The sequence below is a fragment of the Symphalangus syndactylus genome, chromosome 4 (assembly GCF_028878055.3).
Source record: "Symphalangus syndactylus isolate Jambi chromosome 4, NHGRI_mSymSyn1-v2.1_pri, whole genome shotgun sequence".
NCBI classification, from domain to species: Eukaryota; Metazoa; Chordata; class Mammalia; order Primates; family Hylobatidae; genus Symphalangus; species Symphalangus syndactylus.
In genome coordinates this window covers 101802543-101828024 of record NC_072426.2, presented here as the reverse complement: position 1 = coordinate 101828024, position 25482 = coordinate 101802543, and the positions used below count along the sequence as shown (strand labels likewise).

Sequence of the window (25482 nt, the reverse complement as noted above, 5' to 3'; positions counted from 1 at the left end):
AGTGAGACCCTGTCTCTTAAAAAAAAAAAAGATAGAAAAATGCATACAAGTTGATTTGCTTTTCATTCCTTTACTGGCATGATGGCAATAGCAACAGCATTTAAGGAATAATAAACTAGATGACCTCTATAGGCCTTTCTCAATTCCAGCTTCCTATGAATCTAAGTAATAGGAAATCAGCTGATGATAGCACAAATAGGGCAGGAAACAACAAACAGACTTTATACCAAAGTTTCAACATGCTTTGGATATGTATAATTTTTTTTGAGACAGAGTCTCATTGGTTACAAAAGCTGGAGTGCAGTGGTGTGATCACAGCTCACTGTAACCTCCGCCTCCCAGGTGCAAGTGATTCTCCTGCCTCATCCTCCCAAGTAGCTGGGATTACAGGCGTGTGCCACCATGCCCAGCTAATTTTTTGTATTTTTAGTAGTGACAGGTTTCGCCATATTGGCCAGGCTGGTCTTGAACCCCTGACCTCAGGTGATCCACCCACCTTGGTCTCCCAAAGTGGTGGGATTACAGGTGTGAGCCACTGTGCCTGGCCTCATGTATAATTTTTGTTTTGTTTTGTTTTTTGAGATGGAGTCTCACTCTGTCGCCCAGGCTGGAGTGCAATGGCGCAATCTTGGCTCATTGCAACCTCCACCTCCCGGGCTCAAGTGATTCTCCTGCCTCAACCTCTTGAGTAGATGGGATTACAGCCACGTACCACCACAGCCAGCTAATTTTTGTATTTTTAGTAGAGACGAGGTTTTGCCATGTTGCCCAGGCTGGTCTCGAACTCCTGACCTCAGGTGATCCACCCGCCTTGGCCTCCCAAAGTGCTGGGATTACAGGCGTGAACCACTGCGCCCGGCTCTCACGTATAATTTTTAACAAGGGGCTAAACATAAATTTACTGAATAAACCTTATTACTAAGATGAGTTTAAAGTTTTTCAGTTGAAGAGCTATAACAATAGTTGAGAACAGACATAGGAGATGGCTGCAGCAGAGGCAGAAGTTATTTGTTATTTTGGTTCTTTTTTTTTTTTTTTTTGGAGATGGAGTCTTGCTCTGTTGCCCAGGCTGGAGTGCAGTGGCGTGATCTTGGCTCACTGCAACCTCTGCTTCCCAGGTTCAAGCAATTCTCCTGCCTCAGCCTCCCGAGTAGCTGGAACTACAGGCGCATGTCACCACACCTGGCTAAGTTTTGTATTTTTAGTACAGACGGGGTTTCACCATGTTGGCCAGGCTGGTCTCAAACCCCTGACCTCAGGCGATCGGCCAGCCTCAGCTTCTTAAAGTGCTGGGGTTACAGGCATGAGCCACTGTGCCTGGCTGAGCCTCATATTTTCTTAAAAAAACAAGAAGAGGCAGGGAAAGTAGAGATGGACAAATAGAACAACTGATCTTGAAGGAAACAGATGTTATAAAAAGAATAATTAAAAAAATTATATTATGGGGATAGTTTCATCACTAGGTAAAGTTATTAAAAAATCAGTGAATTCTACAATTGAAATGGTTTTTTGTTTGTTTTTGTTTTTGCTTTTTTTTAAATCGAGACAGGGTCTTGCTCTGTTACCCAGGCTGAAGTGCAGTGGCATGGTCTCAGGTCATTGCAACCTCTGCTTCCCAGGCTCAAGTGATCCTCAGCCTTAGCCTCCCAAGTAGCTGGGACCACAGGCATGTATCATCACGCCAAGCTATTTTTGCTGTTTTCAGTAGAGACTGCTGTCTTTGCCCAGCTTGAAATGAATAAATTTTATATGTAAAATATACCTCAATAAAATTGTTTAAAAATTAAAATATATATACACATTCTAATTTACATGCCAGAAAAATAGAATACTTCCAAATATATAAAAAATAATAAGTTTTTAAGAGAAAAGAATAAGCTGGATAACAAAAAGATCTTGGAAATTATGATAAAAAGCCATTTGCTTTCCATCTGTTATCTCTTTATTCTTTTAAATTCTTTTCTATCTTTTTTTTTAGATTAATTGGGTGTTTTTCATTCTGTTTTATTCCTCTTATTAGCTATACTTCTCTCTTTATTTGGTAGTTTCTCTATGGTTTACAATATGTATTTTAATTTAACAGAATCTGTATTAATTGGATTAATTTTTTTTTTTTTTGAGACAGCATCTCACTCTGTTGCCCTGGCTAGAGTACAGTGGCGCGATCTTGGCTCACTGCAACCTCCGCCTCCCGGATTGAAGTGATTCTCCTGCCTCAGCCTCCTGAGTAGCTGGGACTACAGGCACGTGCCACCACGCCCGGCTAATTTTTGTATTTATAGTAGAGATGGGGTTTCACCATATTGGCCAGGCTGGTCTCGAACTCCTGACCTCCTGATCCGCCCACCTCAGCCTCCCAAAGTGCTGGGATTACGGGTGTGAGCCACTATGCCCGGCTTATTTGGATTAATTTATTAATTAATTAATTTATTTTTTGAGACGGAGTCTCGCTCCGTCGCCCAGGCTGGAGTGTAGTGGCGCAATCTCGGCTCACTGTAAGCTCCGCCTCCCTGGTTCACGCCATTCTCCTGCCTCAGCCTCTCCGAGTAGCTGGGACTACAGGCGCCCGCCACTATGCCCGGCTAATTTTTTTGTATTTTTAGTAGAGACGGGGTTTCACCGTGGTCTCGATCTCCTGACCTCGTGACCCGCCCGCCTCGGCCTCCCAAAGTGCTGGGATTACAAGCGTGAGCCACCACGCCCAGCCTGGATTAATTTTTACAATGACCAAATAATGAAGGTGAAGGCTAGAAGAAAAATGTCAAATGTCAAACAAATGGTGAACAACAAAAATTCAGAGAGAGAAATTATAAGAGAAGAGTTAAAAGGTGTAGATAATATGGCCGGGTGTGGTGGTGGTGGCTCATACCTGTTATCCCAGCACTTTGGGAGGTGAGGCAGGTGGATCACCTGAGGTCAGGAGTTTGAGACCAGCCTGGCCAACATGGCGAAACCCTGTCTCTACTAAAAATATGAAAATTAGCCGGGCGTGGTGGCACCTACCTGTAGTCCCAGCTACTCGGGAGGCTGAGGCAGAAGAATCGCTTGAACCCAGGAGACAGAGGTTGTCGTGAGCCGAGATCACACCACTGTACTCCAGCGTGGGTGACAGAGCAAGACTCTGTCTCAAACAAAGTATTAATCTAGTAGTTCCAACATCTTTCTTTTTTTTCTTTCTTTTTCTTTTTTTTTGAGACGGAGTCTTGGTAGGGTGGTGTGGCTCACACCTGTAATCCCAGCACTTTGGGAGGCCAAGGCAGGCAGATCACCTGAGGTCAGGAATTCAAGATCAGCCTGGCCAACATGGCACAACCCCGTCTCTACTAAAAATACAAAAATTAGCCGGATGTGGTGGCGAGTGCCTGTAATCCCAGCTACTTGGGAGACTGAGGCAGGAGAATCACTTGACTCCGGGAGGCAGAGGTTGCAGTCAGCCGAGATTGCAGGGCCACTCCACTCCAACCTGGGTGACAGAGCGAGACTCCATCTCAAAAAAAAAAAAAAAAAAAAAAAAGATGGAGCCTTGCTCTGTTCCCCAAGCTGGAGTGCAGTGTCACAATCTTGGCTCACCGCAACCTCCATCTCCCAGGTTCAAGTGATTCTCCTGCCTCAGCCTGCAGAGTAGCTGAGATTACAGGTGCCTGCCACCAAGCCCAGCTAATTTTTGCATTTTTAGTAGAAATGGGGTTTTGCCATGTTGGCTAGGCTGGTCTCGAACTCCTGACCTCAGGCAATCCACCTGCGTCGGCCTCCCAAAGTGCTGGGATTACAGGCGTGAGCCACCATGCCTGGCTCCAACATGTTTCTAACAGGAATCTCAGAAAAGAATGGAGACAAAACAGGAGAAAAAAATTGCAAAAATAATAGATGAAAATTTATCTGTTTTTTTCAAACTGAAAGGGTCTTCTGAGTGGCAGGTACAAAGAATTAAAAAAAAAAATACCCAACATCTAACCACTAAGGATATAGAAAAGACCACAAAAGTTTCTAGAGAGAAATAACTGGTTACCTACAAAGGTAGAAGAATCAAGTTGGTATCAAGCATTTCATCAATAATCCTGGAAGACAGAAAAAAACACACCAAAACCTTCTAAATTCTGAAGGAAGTTATTTTGAACCAAGAATTGCATAAGTAGGCAAGGGGTTAACTAAGTATGAGGGATAATAAAGTCATCTTGACATATGAATAACTCAGAAAATTTACTATCTACAGAACCTCAATGAAAAAAGTATCAGAAGCTATAAGGACAACACTAGCACACCAACAAGTTATTCACCACAATCAGGTGGGCTTTTATTCCTGGGATGCAAGATTGGTTCAATATATGCAAATTAATAAATGTTATTCACCACATAAACAGACTTACAAAAACCACATGATCATCTCAATAGATACAGAAAAGGCTTTTGATAAAATTCAACATCACTTCATGTTAAAAACCTTCAATAAATTAGGCACCAAAGGAAGATACCTCAAAATAATAAGAGCCATCTATGACAAACCCACAGCCAGCACCATACTGAATGGGCAAAAGCTAGAAGCATTCCCCTTGAGAACTGGAACAAAACAAGGATGCCCATTCTCACTACTACTATTCAACACAGTATTGGAAATCCTAACCAGAACAATCAGGCAACAGAAAGAAATAAAAGGCATCCAAATAGAAACAGAGGAAGTCAACTATCTCTCTTTGCAGACAATATAATATTATACCTCAAAAACCCCACAGACTCTGCCAGAAGCCTCCTAGAACTAATAAATAACTTCAGTAAGGTTTCAAGATAGAAAATTAATGTATAAAACTCAGTAACATTTCTATACACCAATAACATCCAAGCTGAGAGCCAAATCAAGAACACAATCTCATTTATAATAGCCACACAACCACACACACAGAAACCTAGGAATACAGCTTACCAAGCAGGTAAAAGATCTCTACAATGAGAATTACAAAACACTGCTGAAAGAAATCAGAGACGACATAAACAAATGGAAAAACATTCCATGCTCATGTATAGGAAGAATCAATATTGTTAAAATGGCTGTACTGTCCAAAGCAATTCACAGATTCAATGCTATTCCTATAAAACTACCAAAACCATTTTTGACAGAATTAGAAAAATTATTCTAAAATTCACATATGAAACCAAAAAAGAGCATGAATCACCAAAGCAATCTTAAGCAAAAAAAGCAAAGCTGGAAGCATCACATTACCCAACTTCAAAATATACTACAAGGCTATAGTAACCAAAACAACATGGTACTGGTATGCTGGTATAAAAACAGACACATAGACCAATGGAATAGCACAGAGAATGCAGAAATAAAGCCACACACCTATAACCACCTGATCTTTGGCAAAGTCAACAATAACAGACAAAAGAGAAAGGACTCCCTATTCAATAAATGGTGCTAGGATAGATGGCTAGCCATATGCAGAAGATTGAAATTGGACCCATTCCTTTCATCATAAACAAAAATTAAATCAAGATGGATTAAAGGCTTTAATGTAATACCTAAAACAGTAAAAACCCCAGAAAAAAAGCCTAGGAAATTCTGGGTTCAGCCTTGGTGATATGGTTTAGCTGTGTCCCCATCCAAATCTCATCTTGAATTCCCACGTGTTTTGGAAGGGACCCGGTGGGAAGTAGTTGAATCATGGGGGCAGGTCTTTCCCATGCTGTTCGTGTGACAGTGAATAAGTCTCATGAGCTCTGATGGTTTTAAAAAGGAGAGTTTCCCTGTACAGGCTCTCTTCTCTTGTTTGTCACCATATGAGATGTGCCTTTCACCTTCCGCCATGATTGTGGGGCCTTCCCAGCCACGTGGACTGTTAAGTCCATTAAACCTCTTTCTTTTGTTTGCCCAGTATCGGGTATGTCTTTATCAGCAGCGTGAAAACAAACTAATACACTTGGCAAAGAATTTATAAGTAAGTCCCCAGAAGCAATTGCAACATAAAGAAAAGAGACAAGTGGGACCTAATTAAACTAAAGAGCTTCTGCACAGCAAAAAAAAAAATAAATAAAATAAGTATCGACAGGTTGAGACAACCTACAGAATGTGAGAAAAATATTCACAAACTTGCATTCAATAAAGGTCTAATATCCAGAATCTATAATAAACAATTTAACAAAAACCAAATAACCCCATTAAAAAACAGGAAAAAGATACGTACAGGCAGCCTTTGAAAGAGTGATAATCCCATCACCCAGGTCATGAGCATAGTACCTGATAGGTAGCCTTCCTAAAGATTCCTCCAGAATCTGTATTATTTGCACTCATTTTATAATGACCACGTATTATTTTGTAATTTTAAAACAATCTAAATGAGTGATTTAGCTAGTATGTTGTCCGTGTTTTGTTTTTAAATAGAGTAAAAAATCCTGTTTTTTCCCACATCAGCAACTCACCTTCACCTAGGAGCCTCTTTCATTTTAAGCTATGGTAAGAACTAAGACACCAGAAGGCTACTTTCTTACTTTTTATTTCTATTTTTGAGATGCAGTCTCACTCTGTTGCCCAGGCTGGAGTGCAGTGGTGTGATCTCGGCTCACTGCAACCTCCACCTCCCAGGTTCAAGTGATTCTCCTGTCTCAGCCCCCTTAGTAGCTGGGATTCCAGATGTGCAACACCAAGCCCAGCTAATTTTTGTATCTTTGTATTTATTACATGTCTGTAGCTAATTTTTGTATTTTTAGTAGAAATGGGGTTTCACCATGTTGGCCAGGCTCATGTTTTTTTTTAAAAAATATATATTTTATATATTTAAATGAAAGTCTGCGTATAATAATGAACTCATTCACCTTGAGTAATCAAGAAATCAATGAACAACTGTATCGCTTCCATAGCTGCATAACTGCTTTGCTTTGGATTCTAGACTCTAAAAGCCCAGTATTTCATCCTAATAAACATTCAAAAGATGTTTAAAGTTCCTAAGTATGTAAAGTACCACAGTGGCAGAGTTAAAGACAAACTACAGACTTAGACAATTCATATAATTTAAAATGTAACGTTTATAAGTTACTAGAATAAACTGTTTCGCTTTTATCTTATTTAGTTCTTTGCCTTTTGGGGGGGCTACATTTAATAATGGCATTTGCAGAGAGAGGGGAGTGGAGAAAAACCAGAAAGACCTGAAGAATTAGAGCTGGATGCAATGGTGCGCACCTATAGTCCCAGCTACTTGGGAGGCTGACGGGTAGAATCACTTGAGTCCAGGAGTTTGAGACCAGCTTGGCCAACAGTGAGATTCAGTCTCTTAAAAAAAAAAAAAAAAGTCAGCCAGGAGCAGTGGCTCATGCCTGTAATCCCAGCACTTTGGGAGGCCGAGGCGGGAGGATCATGAGGTCAGGAGATCGAGACCATCCTGGCTAACACGGTGAAACCTTGTCTCTATTAAAAATACAAAAAATTAGCTGGGTGTGGTGGCAGGCACAGGAGGCTGAGGCAGGAGAATGCAGTGAGCCGAGATCGCGCCACTGCACACCAGCCTGGGCGACAGAGCGAGACTCCGTCTCAAAAAAAAAAAAAAAAAAAATCTGTCAAAAAACAAAAAACAAACAAAAAAACAAAACGAGGAGGAGGAGGAGAGGAAGAAGGTGAAGGAGGAGAAGAAGAAAGAAGAAGAAGGAAGAAGAAGGAAGAATAAAGAAGAAGGAAGAAGTGGAACAGAAAGTAAGGAGGGAGGAAGATGAGAGCTAGTAAGAAATGACTAAGTTTTTCTCTGAGCCAACAGCTGCTATGGTTACACATCTTTAATCACATAGTTGCCTACTGCTGCCAGGTGGTACACTGCTTTTCTTAAAGGCTGGTGTCAAACTCCTAACCTTTGACAAGGCTGAAAGCAGTACTCTACAAGTTTCAAACTACACATTCCAAAAGGCAAATACCTAGCTTTTTGAGTCTAGAAGAGAGAGGCAGACTGAAGAGGGTTGAGATTCAAGGAAACTCTAATTTAAGTCATATGAAATCAGTATTCCTTCTACCCCACCCTCAGAGAACTCCTTGTACTGATTCTGCCTAGTCTTTTGTTGTTGTTACTTTTTTCTTTTTAAAATAAAAATATCCTTTTGACTGCCTAGTCTTTTGAGATGTAAGTCTTTAACACTCTTTCATCATATTTCCTGATCTCCAGAGAGTACAGTAAGATTGTGGGCCGGGCGCGGTGGCTCACGCTTATAATCCCAGCACTTTGGGAGGCCGAGGCGGGTGGATCACGAGGTCAGGAGATCAAGACCACGGTGAAACCCCGTCTCTACTAAAAATACAAAAAAATTAGCCGGGCGTGGTGGCGGGCGCCTGTAGTCCCAGCTACTTGGAGAGGCTGAGGCAGGAGAATGGCGTGAACCCGGGAGGCGGAGCTTGCAGTGAGCCGAGATTGCGCCACTGCACTCCAGCCTGGGCGACAGAGCAAGACTCTGTCTCAAAAAAAAAAAAAAAAAAGATTGTGTATGTACATCTGTATTAGATGCAAATCAATTAGAAAATGTGCTGCGGGAAGTCAGGGACCCTGAACAGAGGGACCAGCTGGAGCCAAGGTGAAGAGCATAAATTGTGAGGATTTCATGGACATTTATCAGTTCCCAAAATTAACACTTTTATAATTTCTTACACCTGTCTTTACTGCAATCTCTGAACATAAATTGTGAATATTTCATGGACATTTATCACTTCTCCAATCAATACTCTTTATAATTTCTTATGCCTGTCTTTAATCTCTTAGTCACGTTATCTTCGTAAGCTGAGAATGTATGTCACCTCAGGACCACTGTTGTACAAATGGATTGTAAAACGTGTGTTTGAACAATATGAAATCAGTGCACCCTGAAAAAGAACAGAATAACAGCGATTTTCAGGAAACAAGGGAAGATAACCATAAGGTCTGACTGCCTGTGGGGTCGGGCAGAATAGAGCCATATTTTTCTTCTTGCAGAAACCAAGTAGGAGAAATATCGCTGAATTCTTTTCCCAGGAAGGAATAACCCTGGGGAAGGAATGCATTCCTGGGGGTAGGTCTACAGCCACTCTGGGAGTGTCTGTCTTATGCAGTTGAGATAAGGACTGAAATACGCCCTGGTCTCCTGCAGTACCCTCAGGCTTACTAGGATTGGGAAATTCCAGCCTGGTAAACTCTAGTCAGACCATTGTCTGCTCTCAAACCCTGTTTCCTGTTAAGATGTTTATCAAGACAATGAGTGTACAGCGGGACATAGAGCCTCATCAGTAATCCTAATTTTGCCTTTGCCTGTGATCTTTATTGCCCTTTGAAGCATGTGATCCTTGTGACCTACTCCCTGTTCGTACACCCCCTCCCCTTTTAAAATCCCTAATAAAAACATGCTGGTTTTGCAGCTCGGGGTCGCCATCACGGTCCTACCAATATGTGATGACACCCCTGGAGGCCCAGCTGTAAAATTTCTCTCTTTGTACTCTTTCTCTTTATTTCTCAGACTGGCTGACACTTAGGGAAAATAGAAAGAACGTATGTTGAAATATTGGGGGCTGGTTCCCCTGATAAGAGTGAAAAGGTGAGTGAATACTATTTATTTGAACAGTTAAATTTTGGCTCTGCTCAGGTCATATCACATTAGTTTTATAAAAGATTTTAGCTAAATACTGGTTTTCCAGCACATGTAAATGAATATGTAGCTGTCTACTCCTTTTCCTCTACTTGTCCACACTCCTTTCAACTTTAATTTCTTTATTCCTGCCTGTATCTTTCCAGCAAGCCCTAATTCAGAAGTGGGAAGCCGTTAAGTACCATACAGTTAAATAAATTGCCCAAGTGCAGGGAGCTGAGTGGCTGAGTCATGGCCCATGGCTCTTCCTTATGTTAGACACAGGGAATTACCAGTACCTACAAAGAATTTTTTATAGCCAAGGAAAATTTTTATACAATTTTTTTTCCTTTTTAGAATGAGTAGAGAACCACTGAATGCCATTTATGCCATTTAAAGATAGTAAGAATGATTTTTAAAACATTGGCAAAAACTATTGTTGTAATCATTAGAAAAAAGCAGAGTATAATATTAAAGTATTATTTTTCCTGCTTATAATATTGAATTTACTTAGTTACATACTTATACTTAAAATCACACATAAATGTATTTAGATTTACTGCTGTTAAAACCATCAAAATAAAGTAGCAGTGAAAATTAAAGTATTATTTTTCCTGCTTATGTTTATTTTATTGACATATATTTAAAATGTTGTAAAATTTAATTTTAAAGTTTAACATACATATTTAAAATCACGAGTCAATTTAGAACTACTGATCTTTCTACTCTCTAATAAACCACTATTCTTTTAAAAATAAAAATTAGATCAGTAGTAAGCATGAAATCAGAACAGGAATTATCTGCATTTTGTTATTTTAAGTAATATCTTACTTCTTTGGTTCAATTTGGAATATGGCATAAAAGTAACGCCTGAAGTAACACTGAAAAGGATAGCTGTTTTTGTTACACATAAACACACAGATATATACCTACACATACACACATATTTCTATAAATGGAATAAAATATCATGAAAGCCTGGAGCAGTTTATTTGCAAGTATGCATAATTTAAAATGAGTGCCTAGCCGGGCCAAGTGGCTCACGCCTGTAATCCCAGCATTTTGGGAGGCTGAGGCAGGTAAATCACTTGAGGTTAGGAGTTTGACACCAGCCTGGACCACATGGTGAAACCCCATCTCTACTAAAAATACAAAAATTAGCCAGGCGTGGTGGCATGTGCCTATAATCCCAGCTACTAAGGAGGCTGAGACATGAGAATCTCTTGAACCCAGGAGGCAGAGGTTGCAGTGAGCCAAGATCACGCCACTGCACTCCAGCCTGGGCAACAGAGTGAGACTCCATCTAAAAAATTTAAAAAAATGAATAAATACATACATAAAATGAGTGCTTTATCCCTAAATATTTGAGGAACCTAAACCCAATTATATGAAAAATATTTTTTACCTCTGATGCTGAGAAATAAAAATCATATAGAAGACATATAAACTATCCTCGGAGTAATATTAATATTTTACCAGAAGATAAACATTAAATTTTCCTGAACTTGTATTATAATTCAATCTTGGGTAATATTTGAATACTAAACTATGCCATGTTACAATAAAATTATTTAAGGTTGCTCAAATGGACATTTTGTTTGTTTTTTTTTTGTTTGTTTTGAGACAGAATTCTCGCTCTGTCACCCAGGCTGGAGTGCAATGGCATGATCTCGGCTCACTGCAACCTTTGCCTTCCAGGTTCAAGCGATTCTCCTGCCTCAGCCTCCTGAGTAGTTTGGATTACAGGCACCCACCATCATGCCCTGCTAATTTTTGTAGAGACAGGATTTCACTAGGTTGGCCAGCCTGGTCTCGAACTCCTGACATCAAGGTGATCTGCCCGCCTCAGCCTCCCAAAGCGCTGGGATTATAGGCGTGAGCCACCACGCCTGGCCTGAATGCTATGTTTTAAAATATTATAGTTCATTTGGAATTTTGACATAAATACATTTCCAATATAGGCTGTCCAGAAGATACATCACAATTTATGAGCTATTTTACATTACATAGGGAAATCCATATTTTGTGGTCTATAAACCCTGTCACCACAGATCTTAAGCAGACTTAAAACTGTTCTTTAAGGGAAAAGAATGCTTGCAGTTCCCTTATTTCATTTACCTGATATATTTTTCTCTACCTCAATAAAAACAAAGTGTGAAAAAGAGACAGAATCACGAGTAATGGACCAAATGACAATAGGACAAATAGGTTTCTCCTTGTGGATTAATCTATACTTGGCATAGCCTTAAACTTTTCCTACTTATTTGGCAATATGATCAAAAGTTTAAAATCTGCGCAAATCTTATAAATCCGGAAGTTCCATGTTTAGCAACTTATGGCACAAAAATAATCAGAGAAGCAGGTAAGGAGATGTATATAAGGATCTTCATTGTGATGTTGTTTATAATAGTGAAAAACAATGCAACTTAAATGTGCACCATAAGGAATTCGTAAATTATGGTAGAGCCACAGTATGGAATACCAAAGAGCCATTAATGATAACCAACTGCATATTCACTGATTAATTAGGTCAAAAAAAAAAATAAGTACAGTTGTATGTGAACACATAAGAGAAAGACTAGAATATACATAAAATTGTGGTTAACACTCATTGGTGGAATTTTTTTTTCTTTTTTCTTATTTGCATTTTCTAATGTTTTAATGCAATAAGATAAATCGCTGCACAAGAATGACAGGGGGAAAGAAAGGAAAAATAGATGTCAATGTGCATCATCTGGGAATTTATAGTATTTCACCAAAATAAGTTATGCTTCAAATCTGACTAGAAGTTGTTGAAAAAAATATTAATTATGTTGTAAAAATTGCCACTGCAGAGACAGGAAGTCAACTTGTTTCCCCATTCCTGTCACTAACCGGAAAGAACTCTTCCTCAATTTCCAGCAGATGTTGAGGAGTATTTCTGAGTCTGAGTAAAAGCACATAATTTTCCTCCTTTCTTTATGTTTTATGGCTTGTATAACTGTCCAGATAAGGTGGAGAATCTATGAGAAAGGGACACATAGTTCCAGGGATTGAAGTGATGATATGTAGAAACTGAGTTTCTTTTCCTTCTATATCCTTTAGCATACTGGCTAAAGAGCTACACATTCACTTATGCTTTAAAAAAAAATTTTTTTTTTGCTCTGTCACCCAGGCTGGGTGCAGTGGTACAATTACAGCTCACTCTAACCTCGATCAGGCAATTCTCAGTATATAAGACTATAGGCACATGCCATCATGGCCAGATAATTTATTTTCTATTTTTTTGGTAGAGACAGGGTCTTTCTATGTTGCCCAGGCTGACTTAATGCTTTCAATAAAGCACTAATAAGATAAAGCATATCTAAAAGAGTTAAGGCTGGGTGCAGTGGCTCAAGTCTGTAATCTCAGCACTCTGGGGAACAAAGGCAAGAGGATTACTTGAGCCCAGGAATTTGAGATCAGCCTAGACAATGTAGTGAGACCCCCATCTCTACAAAAAAAACTAAAAAAAATTAGCCAAGTCTAGTGACATCAGTCTACTATCCCAACTACTCAGGAGGCTGAGGTGAGAGGACCACTTGAGCCAGGGAGGTTGAGGGTGCAGTGAGCCAAGATAGCACCACTGCACCCTAGCCTGATTGACAAAGCAAGACTCTGTCAAACAAATAAATAAATACATAAACGAGCTACATGTTCATGTTTTTTATATTCCCTGCACACTATTTTCATTCCTTTTTTTTTTTTTTTTAAGATGGTGTTTCACTCTTGTCACCTACCCTGGAGTCCAATGGCGCGATCTCAGCTCACTGCAACCTCGGCCTCCCAGGTTCAAGTGATTCTCCTGCCTCAGCCTCCTGAGTAGCTGGGATTACAGATGTCTGCCACCATGCCTGGCTAAATTTTTTTGTATTTTTAGTAGAGACGGGGTTTCACTATGTTGGCCAGGCTGGTCTCGAACTCCTGATGTCAGGTGATCCACCCGCCTAGGCCTCCCAAAGTGCTGGGATTACGGGTGTGAGACACCGTGCCCGGCCTCATTCCTTATTTATCACTTTTAACAACCCTACGAGATAAGTGTTATTAGTCCTACTTTATAAAGCCTGGTTCACCATCCTGGCTAACACGGTGAAACCCCGTCTCTACTAAAAATACAAAAAAAAATTAGCCAGGCGAGGTGGCGGGCACCTGTAGTCCCAGCTACGCGGGAGGCTGAGGCAGAGAATGGCGTGAACCCCAGGGGGCGGAGCCTGCAGTGAGCCGAGATTGCGCCACTGCACTCCAGCCTGGGTGAAAGAGCGAGACTCCGTCTCAAAAAAAAAAAAAAAAAAAAAAGCCTGGTTCAGACATTAAGTAATTGACATTAGGTCCATAAAGAGTAGACTTAGGGCTCAATCCCAGATCTGTTTAATTCCAAAGTTCTAGCTCTTTCCACTATATGACACTGCTTGCCTTTCATTCAGAGGTTATCAACAGAAAAAAATACAAATTTAAATTAATGCCTTAGGGGTAACAAAATAATGGACACCTGACAACTTTGAATCAGGTCAATCAAACCGCTCTTCTGTTAGTTCACACTTTGTAGGTTCATTTATAGGGTTCTGAATGTATTGGAATTCAGAATTCCAATACATTCACTTAAAAGGTTAAGTAGGTTTCCATTACAGAATAATCTCTTCTTGACAGAAGAATTTTTCAGACGCCCATACATGTATCACTATTTTATCATTCCTATTGCAGACAAAATCTTAAAAGGAGAAAACACCTACTAACCAGAAGCAGCAAATAGTTTATTATCAACAGTGTAGGGGAAAAAAAGTACAGTAGTTTGTTCTTTTTAAATAAAATTAGCTAAAACATAAAATAGAAAACTGTGTAAAGATCTAGGTTCAATACTGATTTAGAATTAAAAACAACTTAAAAAACCCATTATCAGGCCAGGTACAGTGGCTCACTCCTGTAATCCCAGCACTTGGGAGGCTGAGGTGGGCAGATCATTTGAGGTCAGGAGTTCGAGACCAGCCTGCCCAACATGTTGAAACCCCGTCTCTACTAAAAATACAAAAATTAGCCAGGTGTGGTGGCGGGTGCCTATAATCCCAACTACTCCGGAGACTGAGGCAGGAGAATCACTTGAACCCGGGAGGCAGAGGGTGCAGTGAGCACCACTGCTCTCCATCTAGCCTAGGCAACAGAGCGAGACTCTGGAGACTCTGTCTCTAGCCTGGGAGACAGAGTGAGATTCCATCTCAAAAACAAAACAAAACAAAACAAAACAAAACAAAACAAAACAAAACACAAATCATTAACAGTGGCCGAGCGTGGTGGCTCAAGCCTGTAATCCCAGCACTTTGGGAGGCGAGGCAGGTGGATCCCTTGAGACCAGGAGGTCGAGAACAGCCTGGCCGACATGGCAAAAGCCCATCTGTACTAAAAATACAAAAATTAGCCAGGTATGGTGGCACACGCTTATAATCCCAGCTACTCAGGCAGCTGAGACATGAGAATCGCTTGAACCTGAAAGGCAGAGCGTACAGTGAGCACCACTGCACTCCATCCAGGCTGGGCAACAGAGCGAGACTCTGTCTCAACAAACAAACAAAAAACCATTAACATGACTGGGCTAAGAATAACCTCTGTACTCTAACAAAGATCCAAAAAGCCAGTTTTCAACTATTGTATAATTAACCACTTAGGAACCTCAGGTATTTCAGAATATCTATTTACATTCTCAAACTGATAATGCTAATTACATACCAATCCTGAGGCACTTTACTTAGTTGAACTATGTAGTCTGTCTAGTCTAAGTTACCATGTTTTTTAGTTTCTTCACTTAAAAGTACTTCTTCTTCCTATTATAAAATCAACACATGTACTTGTAAAAATTTAAAACTAAAAAAAATTTTTTTTTTTGAGATGGAGTCTCACTCTGTGGCCCAGGCTGGAGTACAGTGGCACAATCTTGGCTCACTGCAACCTCCGCCTCCTGGGTTCAATAGATGCTCCTGCCTCACCCTCCCAGGTAGCTGGGATTACAGGTGCCTGCCACCACACCTGGCTAATTGTTTGTGTTTTCAGTAGAGATGGGGTTTCGCCACGTTGGCCAGGCTGGTCTAGAACTTCTGACCTCAAGTGATCCAACTGCCTTGGCCTCCCAAAGTGCTGGGATTACAGGCATAAGCCACCATGCTTGACCTAAAACTAAAAATTTAGAAGCCAAAAATCTCTCCACTCAGAGATAAGCAGAGTTTGTATATTCATATATATCCTTTGGAAACTTCTGTGTGATTGTGTGTGCATACTTGTGTGTTTACAAAAATGGAACTAAAAAATCGTTTGTATTATCTTCTTAAACTTTCACACATTGTGACCATACTTCCATGTCACTAATGGTATCCACAGTATGGATAATTAATCGCCTATTGTTGAACATTTAGGCATTATCTATTTTTTGCAACTATAAACAATGCTTCAATGAATATCCTTGTACATATACTCCTTATGTTCTTTGAAGAATTAAAAAATCTTCTAATTCAGCCTTTTCAATAATTTAGGCCTGCCTTGTTACTCCTAATTTCAAATAACATAGTGTTCATGTTATAATTTTAATGAACATAAATAATGTATTAATTCATCTTTTTGAACAAAAAATTCTTACCTTGCAATAACAGATTCAACTGGCATGATATCAGGCACATAGTGAGCCATGGGGGAAACAAAGTGTCCATCTAAGATCTTACAATCTGATTGCTCTTCAATCTAAAAGAAAATCAAAACCAAGATGTGTGCAAGAAAACTAAGATATCTTGGTCTATCATGGATGTTCTTCTAATAAAAAGTTCTATTCAATTAAAATCATGTTTTCAGCACCTACTATGTAAACTTTTCATGCCACTATACTTTATTTTAAATTATTTTTTGTGCATAATCATTGAATGTATTATGGGGTACATGTGATGTTTGATACAGGCATACGAGTTGTAATGATCAAATCAGGGTAAATGGGGTATCCATCACCTGAAGCACTTATCATTTCCTTGTGTTAGGAACATTCCAATTCCACTCTTATTTCAAAATATACAATAAATTATTGTTAATTATAGTGACTCTATTATGCTATCAAATACTAGATCTTATTGATTCTAACTGTACATTTGCACCCATTAATCATCTCCACTCTATCTTCCCCTCCCTGCTACTTTTCTTAACCTCTGATAATCATCAATCTACTCTTCATGAGTTCAATTTTTAAGAATATTTAGCTCCCACGTGAGTGAAAACACATGAAATTTGTCCTTCTGTGCCTGGCTTATTTTACTTAACACAATGTCCTTCAGTTCCACCCATGTTGTTGCAAATGACAAGATTTCATTCTTTTTTATGGTTGAATAATATTTCACTGCGTATTTGTACATTTTCTTTATCCATTCATCTGCTGATGAACACTTAGGTCGATTCCGCATCTTGGCTACTATGAATAGTGCTACAATAAATATAGGAGTGCCGATATCTCTTTGATACAGTGATTTCCTTTCTTTTTCATATATACCCAGTGGGGGGATTGCTGGGTCATATGGTAGTTCCAGTTTTAGCTTTTGAGGAAGTTCCATACTGTTCTCCGCAGTGGTCGTACTAACTTACATTCCCACCAACAGTGTACGAGGTTTCCTCTTTCTCTTTCTCCACATCCTCACCAGCTTTCATTATTGCCTGTCTTTTGGATAAAAGCCATTTTAACTAGGGTAAATGATATATCATTGTAATTTTGATTTGCATTTCTCTGATGATTAGTGATGCTGAGCATTTTTTCATGTATATATACCTGGTTGGCCATGTGTATGTCTTCTCTTGAAAAATGTAAAATGTTGGCCAGGCGCGGTGGCTCACGCCTGTAATCCCAGCACTTTGGGAGGCCAAGGCAGGCGGATCACCTGAGGTCAGGAGTTTGAGACCAGCCTTACCAACATGGTGAAACCCTGTCTCTACTACAATACAAAAAATTAGCTGAGCGTGATGGCATGCGCCTGTAGTTCCAGCTACTTGGGAGGGTGAGGCAGAAGAATCACTTGAACCCAGGAGGCGGACGTTGCAGTGAGCCAACATCGAGCCACTACGCTCCAGCCTGGCAACGGAGCAAGAATCCGTCTCAAAAAAAAAAGAAAAATATAAAATGTCTATTCAGATCTTTTACCCATTTTAAAATCAGACTATGATTTTTCCCTGTTATTTGAGCTCCTTATATTCTGGTTCTTAATTCCCTGTCAGATGAGTAGTTTGTAAACATTTTCTGTGATTCTGTGGACCACTGTGGTTTTTAAAGACGTGGTTCCTGCCTATACATATTTCTTTTCCTTCTATATCCTTTACTATAATCTAGTTGAGAAAACAAACTATAAATAAATCACATTCATACACTGACATACAACAACTCAAAATAAACTACTAGTTAATTCAACAACATTCAATAGTATAAAAATAATTGTTTACAAATTCCAAAAATAATTTACCATAATCAAATAAGGGTTGACATCAAATATGTTACAATGGTTCAGTGTCAGGCAATCTGATGTAATGAGTCATGTCAACACAGTAAATAAGAAAAAATGTGGTTTCTACATATATAAAAAAAGCATTTGCTAACATTCAACGCCTAAACTTATTTTCCTCTCAAATAAGTATTTCTTTTCTTTTTGTAGAAACAAGATCTCACTATGTTGCTCAGGCTAGTCTGGAACGCCTGGCCTCAAGCCTCCCAAAGTGTTGGGATTAACGCATGAGCCACTGTGTCTGGTCTAATTATTTCTTAAAAATTTCAGGTCAATAGTAAAAGAATTAAAGTAGTATTGAATTACCACATATTTTCATTCAAATCAGAAACAAAAACATATCTGTGGATGATGTATATATCTAACTTAAAAAATTAACTAATTAATTAGTTAATTTTTGGGGAAACAGGGTCTCACTCTGTCACCCAAACTGGAGTGCAGTGCTGCCATCCTGGCTCACTGTACGCTTCACCTCCCAGGGTTCAAGCAATCCTCCCACCTCAGCCTCCAGAGTAGATGGGACTACAGGCATACCACCCAGCTAATTTTTACACTTTTTTTTTGTAAAGACAGGGTTTTGCCATGTTGACCAGGATGGTCTTGAGCTCCTGGACTCAATCAATCTGCCTGCCTTGGCCTCCCAAAGTGCTCGGATTACAAGCTAGCTTTTTTTTTGTTTTGTTTTGTTGAAACAGAGTCTTATTTTGTTGTCCAGGCTGGAGTGCAGTGGCGCGATCTCGGCTCACTGCAACCTCTGCCTCCCGGGTTCAAGTGATTCTCCTGCCTCAGCCTCTCGAGTAGTTGGGATTGCAGGCGCACAACACCATGCCCAGCTAATTTTTTTGTATTTTGAGTAGAGACGGGGTTTCACCATGTTGCCCAGGCTGGTCTCGAACTCCTGAGCTCACATGATCCACCCATCTCGGCCTCCCAAAATGCTAGGATTACAGGTGTGAGCCACTGCACCTGGGACAAGCTAGTTTTTTTAAAACACAAATTCTAGGTCAGGTACAGTGACTCACACCTGTAATCTCAGTACTCTGGGAGGCCGACGCAGGTGGATTGCCTGAGGTCAGGAGTTCGAGACCAGCCTAGCCAATATGGCGAAACCCCATTTCTACTAAAAATGCAAAAATCAGCTGAATGTGGTGGCATGTGGCTGTGGTCCCAGCTACGTGGGAGGCTGAGGTGGGAGGATCACCTGAATCCAGGAGGTCACGGCTGCAGTGAGCCATGATTACACCACTGCAGTGCAGCCTGGGTGACAGAGTGACTCTGTCTCAAAACAAAACAATATTTTGTTTACAAAAAAAACAAATTTTTTTTTTGTAGTCAGTTGGAGAAATGTCATCTATTAAATAACCCACATATTTTTGCAGCTGACTTAAAATGCTACTATTATCATGTACTAAACATCCATATATTTCTGCAAGTTATTTTCAATCCTTCATTAGTCTTATTTGCCTATCTTTTATTTCTCCAATATCATGCCGTGTTGACAACTGCAGCATTTTAATACTCATTGTTATATGACTGAACTAGTCTTTACCACTCTTCCTTACCAGAATATTCCTGATCTGATTGTACTCTCAACTATTTTCTCAAAATAATTTTAGGATGCTTATATGGATCTAGGTTCTATGTTTAATACTTCAACTGAAATTGCATTGCATTTTAAAAAATGATTAAGGAGACATAATATCTCTATAAAACTGAATTTTTAATCCAAAAAACTTTCCAATTTAGTTTTTTATGCCTATTAGTATAGTTTTAAAGTGTTCTTCTTATGTATTTATTTTTATTTATTTATTTTTATTTTTTGAGTCTTGCTGTCACCCAGGCTGGAGTGCAGTGAGTGCTATCTCGACTCACTGCAACCTCTGCCTCCCAGATTCAAGCAATTCTCCTGCTTCAGCCTCCTGAGTAGCTGGGACTACAGGCGTGTGCCACCATGCCTGGCCAATTGTTTTGTATTTTTAGCAGAGATGGGGTTTTGCCAGGTTGGCCAGGCTGGTCTCGAACTTCTGACCTCAAGTGATCTATGCTCCTCAGCCTCCCAAAGTGCTGGGATTACAGGCGTGAGCCACCGCACTCAACCCTCCTATGTATTTTACAAGAATAAGTTATTTGATAAAGCAGCAGCACAAACTAATACATTATTATATTACTATTATTATTTTTTGAGACTGGGTCTCACTCTGTTGCCCAGACTGGAGTACAGTGGCATGATCTCGGCTCACTGCAACCTCCGCCTCCCAGGCTCAAGCAATTCTCCTGCCTCCGCCTCCCAAGTAGCTGGGATTACAGGCATCCATACCCAGCTAATGTTTGTATTTTTAGTAGAGACGGGGTTTCACCATGTTGGCCAGGCTGGTCTCGAACTCCTGACCTCAAACGATCCACTGCCTCGGCCTCCAAAAGTGCTGATATTACAGGCCTGAGGCATGGCACCTAGCCCATTATTAATTATTAATAAGGGAAGTAGAACAAACTAATGTTAAAGGGAAAAATAATGCAACAAATCAGTGTTCTGATAGCTGGCAACTTGGTAAGAATAAACAATTTTAGTATTACACATATTATACATGACATGGATTTTAAAATTAAGCAAGATACAACCCAACAATAAAAAGATAGATAACTCAATGTAAAAAGGAGCAAAGGGTTTGAAAAGACAGTTCTCCAAAGAAGGTATACAAATGGCCAATTCACACTTGAAAAGATGTTCAGCCTCACAGTCATTAGGGCATAGTCAGAACCACAAGGAAATACTTTTATACCCACTAGGATGGCTCGGACAAGTACAAGGTTGGCGAGTATGGCAAAATTGGAATGTTTATTCACTGCTGGTGGGAATATAAAATAGTATAGTCACTTTGGAAAACAGTTTGACAGTTCGTCAAAAAGTTAAACTTAGAGTTATCATCACATGACCAATAATTAAACTCTTTAGTATACACAAGAGAACTAAAAACACATGTTCACACAAAATCTCATACTTGAGTATTCATAGCAGCATTATTTATAATAGCCAAAAAGTGAAAACAACGCAAATGTCCATCAATTTATGAATGGATAAGCAAACTTTGGTATACAATAGAATATTATTTAGCTATACAAAAGGATAAAGTTTTTCTTGAATGTTCTGATGCTGTAAAAACAAAAACAAAAACAAAAAGAAGTACTGACACATGCTACAACATGGATGAACCTTGAAAACATTATGCTAAGTGAAGAGGCCAGACAAAAAAAGCTACATATTTCATGATTCCATTTATAAGAAATGTCCACATTGGGCGAATCCATAGAGACAGAGAGTAGACTAGTGATTGCCAGCAGGTGGGGGAAGAGGCAATGGAAAGTGACAGCTAATGGATACAGGGTTTCTTTTTAGGACAATGAAAATATTCTAGAATTAGTGACAATGTTGATGGCTGCACATCTTGGTAATATAATTTAAAAACCATGCAACTGTATATTGTAAAAGGGTGAATTTTATCTCAATTTTTTTTTCTTTGAGACGGAGTCTAGCTCTATTGCCAGGCTGGAGTGCTGTGGTGCGATCTTGGCTCACTGCAACCTCCGCATCCTGGGTTCAAGCAATTCTCCTGTCTCAGCCTCCCGAGTAGCTGGAACTACAAGTGTGTGCCACCACTCCCAGCTAATTTTTGTATTTTTTTTTTTTTAGTAGAGACAGGGTTTCACCATGTTGGCCAGGATGGTTTCGATCTCTTCACCTCACGATCCGCCCGCCTCGGCCTCCCAAAGTGCTGGGATATCCTTATCTCAATTTTTAAAAACTAAGGGTAGTGGATCAGTAAGAATGCATTCCAAACTCTTAACAGCAATTCACTCTTGGGAGGGAAATGGAATTAGGTGGTGGAAAGTGGCAGAGATTAAAGGAGATTTTTTTTTTAACTTGGTATGTTTTAAATTTTTTTAAGTTTATAATTTTTTAATAGAAAAAAAGAAGATAAAAAATTTAGCAAAATTTGAGGGTTAGGGAGAAATGTTATTAATTCAGAAGATACAGAAAGAACTTCTATGATGTAGAGGAGGGGTTTTCAATCTATAAAATTTTGTTCTTAGCAGTCGAACTCTTTTGAAAAGAGAAATCTAAAGATATCTAAAACATATGAGATGCAAATACAGTTACTTTGGTTGAAGGGGAGTGAGGGATGTGTGAAACTTGCCCATTTGTATCCCCTCTCCAACAATATCTCAAAGTATGCAATTATATAAACCTAGAAATATTTTACAGAAAACCAGGTGCCTCCTTAAAAAAAAAAAAAAGATTCCAAAAACATCCTTGCCTACACTAATTTTATAGCATTTTCTTTCTACCATTCTCTCAGGAATTAACTGTATCCCATAATATTTTTCCTGGTGTTATTTAACAGTTGTTTGCTAATAATTTCTTTTTTTTTTTTTTTTTTTTTGAGACGGAGTCTCGCTCTATCACCCAGGCTGGAGTGCAGTGGCGCGATCTCGGCTCACTGCAAGCTCCGCCTCCCGGGTTCACGCCATTCTCCTGCCTCAGCCTCTCCGAGTAGCTGGGACTACAGGCGCCCGCCACCACGCCCGGCTAATTTTTTTGTATTTTTAGTAGAGACGGGGCTTCACCGTGGTCTCGATCTCCTGACCTCGTGATCCGCCCGCCTTGGCCTCCCAAAGTGCTGGGATTACAAGCGTGAGCCACCGCGCCCGGCCCTGCTAATAATTTCTTATGTGCTGATTCTCCAACTAGATTATTCCCCTTTAATACTATTGTTCTGTAATGTTGAGTAGTTTAACCCTCCTGAGCCTAAAGACAGAAATGAGATCCAGCCTAAATACTTCTCTATATGTTTAGGCAAGTAATAAACATATGCTCCCAATATATGTGAACGTAGTTATTAAAAACATCTAGTTAACGCACAAATAGTATTATTTATTTATTTTTGAGACAGAATTTCACTCTTGTTGCCTAGGCTGGAGTGCAAAGGTGTGATCTTGGCTCACTGCAACCTCCGCCTCCAGGGTTCAAGTGATTCTCCTGCCTCAGCCTCCCGAGTAGCTGGGATTACAGGCATGTGTCACCACGCCCGGCTAATTTTGTATTTTTTTTAAGTAGAGACGAGGTTTCTCCATGTTGGTCAGGCTGGTCTGAACTCCCAACCTCAGGTGATCCACCCGCCTCCGCCTCCCAAAGTGCTGGGATTACAGGCGTGAGCCACCACACCCGGCCCACAAATAGTATTCTTTAAATATGAAATGAAAAATCCATACTGTACTCATATTTTAGTGTTTATTGTTGTTATACTCCAATATGTAATCTATTCTTAGACATATTTATGTCAAACCACAATTCCTATAACTGCGTTTCTCTCATTTGAATACCTTATCAATGTGTACTGGGTAATCGCTTGAAACAAGATTCTGGCATCTTTCCCGATTTCCAATCATCTTTCTGAATTCAAAGAGTCTATTATGGGAAAGAAGACAAAAAGGAAAAAATTCATCTTTTATATCACCTACTAAGCACATTATAATTGAGACTGATTAACAGTAATTAAAAATTAGCAAATCCAGTTCATAAGCCATATTAAAATTTAATTTTGATTACTGAAGAAACAGATTAGGCTGTTGTTTTTTCCCAAACTGAACACTTTTTTCAGAAAAATGTGAGAAACAATATATTGTTCAGAAAGTAATTAAAACATTCAAGACTCAAAATTAAAGGCACCAATCCTGAAAACTCATTTTCTTTCTTTTTTTTTTTTTCCCCTCAAGACGGAGTCTTGCTTTGTCACCCAGGCTAGAGTGCACTGGCGTGATCTCAGCTCACTGCAACCTCTGCCTCCCGGGTTCAAGCAATTCTCCTGCCTCACCCTCCCGAGTAGCTGGGATTACAGGCATGTGCCACCACACCTGGCTAATTTTTGTATTTTTTTAATTTTTTTTTGAGACGGAGTCTCGCACTGTCGCTCTGGCTGGTGTGCAGTAGCGCGGTCTCAGCTCACTGCAACCTCCGCCTCCCAAGTTCAAGCAATTCTCCTGCCTCAGCCTCTCGAGTAGCTAGGATTACAGGTGCCCGCCACCACGCCCGTCTAATTTTTTGTATTTTTAGTAGAGAAGGGATTTCACTATGTTAGCCAGGCTGTTCTCGAACTCCTGACCTCATGATCCGCCTGCCTCGGCCTCCCAAAGTGCTGGGATTACAGGCGTGAGCCACCGTGCCCGGCTAACTTTTTTATTTTTAGTAGAGATGGTTTTACCATCTTGGCCAGGCTGATCTGGAACTTCTGACTTCATGATCCACCCAACTCCGCCTCCCAAAGTGCCGGGATTACAGGCATGAGCCACCGATCCTGGCTGAAAATTAATTTTCTTAAGTCCAGATTTTTCTATGAGCTACAGTGTATTCCAGTTTTAGAGTCATTACAAATTCAGGTTATCTAAGAAGACTCAATCCTTGGAAACTACATACAACTCTAATCAGCTTAATAATTATTGAAGTCAAAAATCTACTCTGTGTTTCTGAGAGTTCTCTATTTAAAAAATCTGAATTATTTTTAAAACAGTATAATTTATGATATGGGCTAAAATTTAAGAAATAACTAAAAAGACAACAGTAAGAAGGAAATAATTACATTTTACATAGTTTAATGTTTAATTTGCTGGACAATTGCTCTGTATTTGAGAGTAAGGGATTTTATAACAAAGTTTTAAATGTTCATTAAAACAACAAATTCAGAACAAGTATTCAGGAAAAAAAATTGCTTGCCTTTTGAGATCTTCTGGCCTTCCCCATCCTCTGATAAAAAGTTTTGTTAGGAGAAGTCTCCGGTATAAAATATCTAACTTGCTCACACCCATCAGTAGCAAACGAGCATCTATAAAACAAAATTTAAAATGGCTTTAAAATATTTTATTTGTTTCAAGGCAGCAGGTCAATTTTCTAACCATTTCTTTGACTATCATGTAAAATTAAAGATTGAGACTTGAATTAATTCCTTTGGAAACAAAATACAAGATTTGGGGGAAAAAAAGAGCTGAGTTGAAAATAGAGAAGATGTACACCTTTGAACTTCACTAAACTGTGAATTTCTCTAGGGTAGGATCTTCCCATCCTCAGTAAAGTTGCTGAAATAAGTACCCTCTATTTGCTGGACAAAAACAGTAGGGGATAATATGTGATAGTGTATTATCTGCCAGGCACCACTATTTTTTTTTTTTTTTTTTTTTTTTTTGAGACGGAGTCTTGCTCTATCACCCAGGCTGGAGTGCAGTGGCCCGATCTCGGCTCACTGCAAGCTCCGCCTCCCGGGTTCACGCCATTCTCCTGCCTCAGCCTCTCCGAGTAGCTGGGACTACAGGCGCCCGCCACCACGCCCGGCTAATTTTTTTGTATTTT

The 25482-nt window shown here is 39.7% G+C and overlaps 1 protein-coding gene across 16 annotated transcripts in view; it reads right to left on the bottom strand.

Moving 5' to 3' along the window:
* ABHD18 (abhydrolase domain containing 18) overlaps window positions 1-25482 on the bottom strand; it is an 80591-nt gene that overhangs the window by 35977 nt on the left and 19132 nt on the right. For 7 of the 16 annotated variants that reach the window (XM_063637532.1, XM_063637531.1, XM_063637535.1 and 4 more), the window contains 4 exons: window positions 24853-24961; window positions 23466-23550; window positions 16199-16299; window positions 4014-4058 (listed from right to left, as the gene is read on the bottom strand). The exons of 1 other annotated variant lie outside the window; for it this stretch is intronic. In XM_063637532.1, the coding sequence (XP_063493602.1) occupies window positions 4014-4058; window positions 16199-16299; window positions 23466-23550; window positions 24853-24944 (323 nt within the window). In that variant the 5' untranslated portion in view covers window positions 24945-24961. Of the gene's footprint in view, window positions 1-4013; window positions 4059-16198; window positions 16300-23465; window positions 23556-24852; window positions 24962-25482 lie in introns of those variants that run through there. 8 more of the 16 variants (XM_063637534.1, XM_063637533.1, XM_063637543.1 and 5 more) reach the window with 4 other exon arrangements.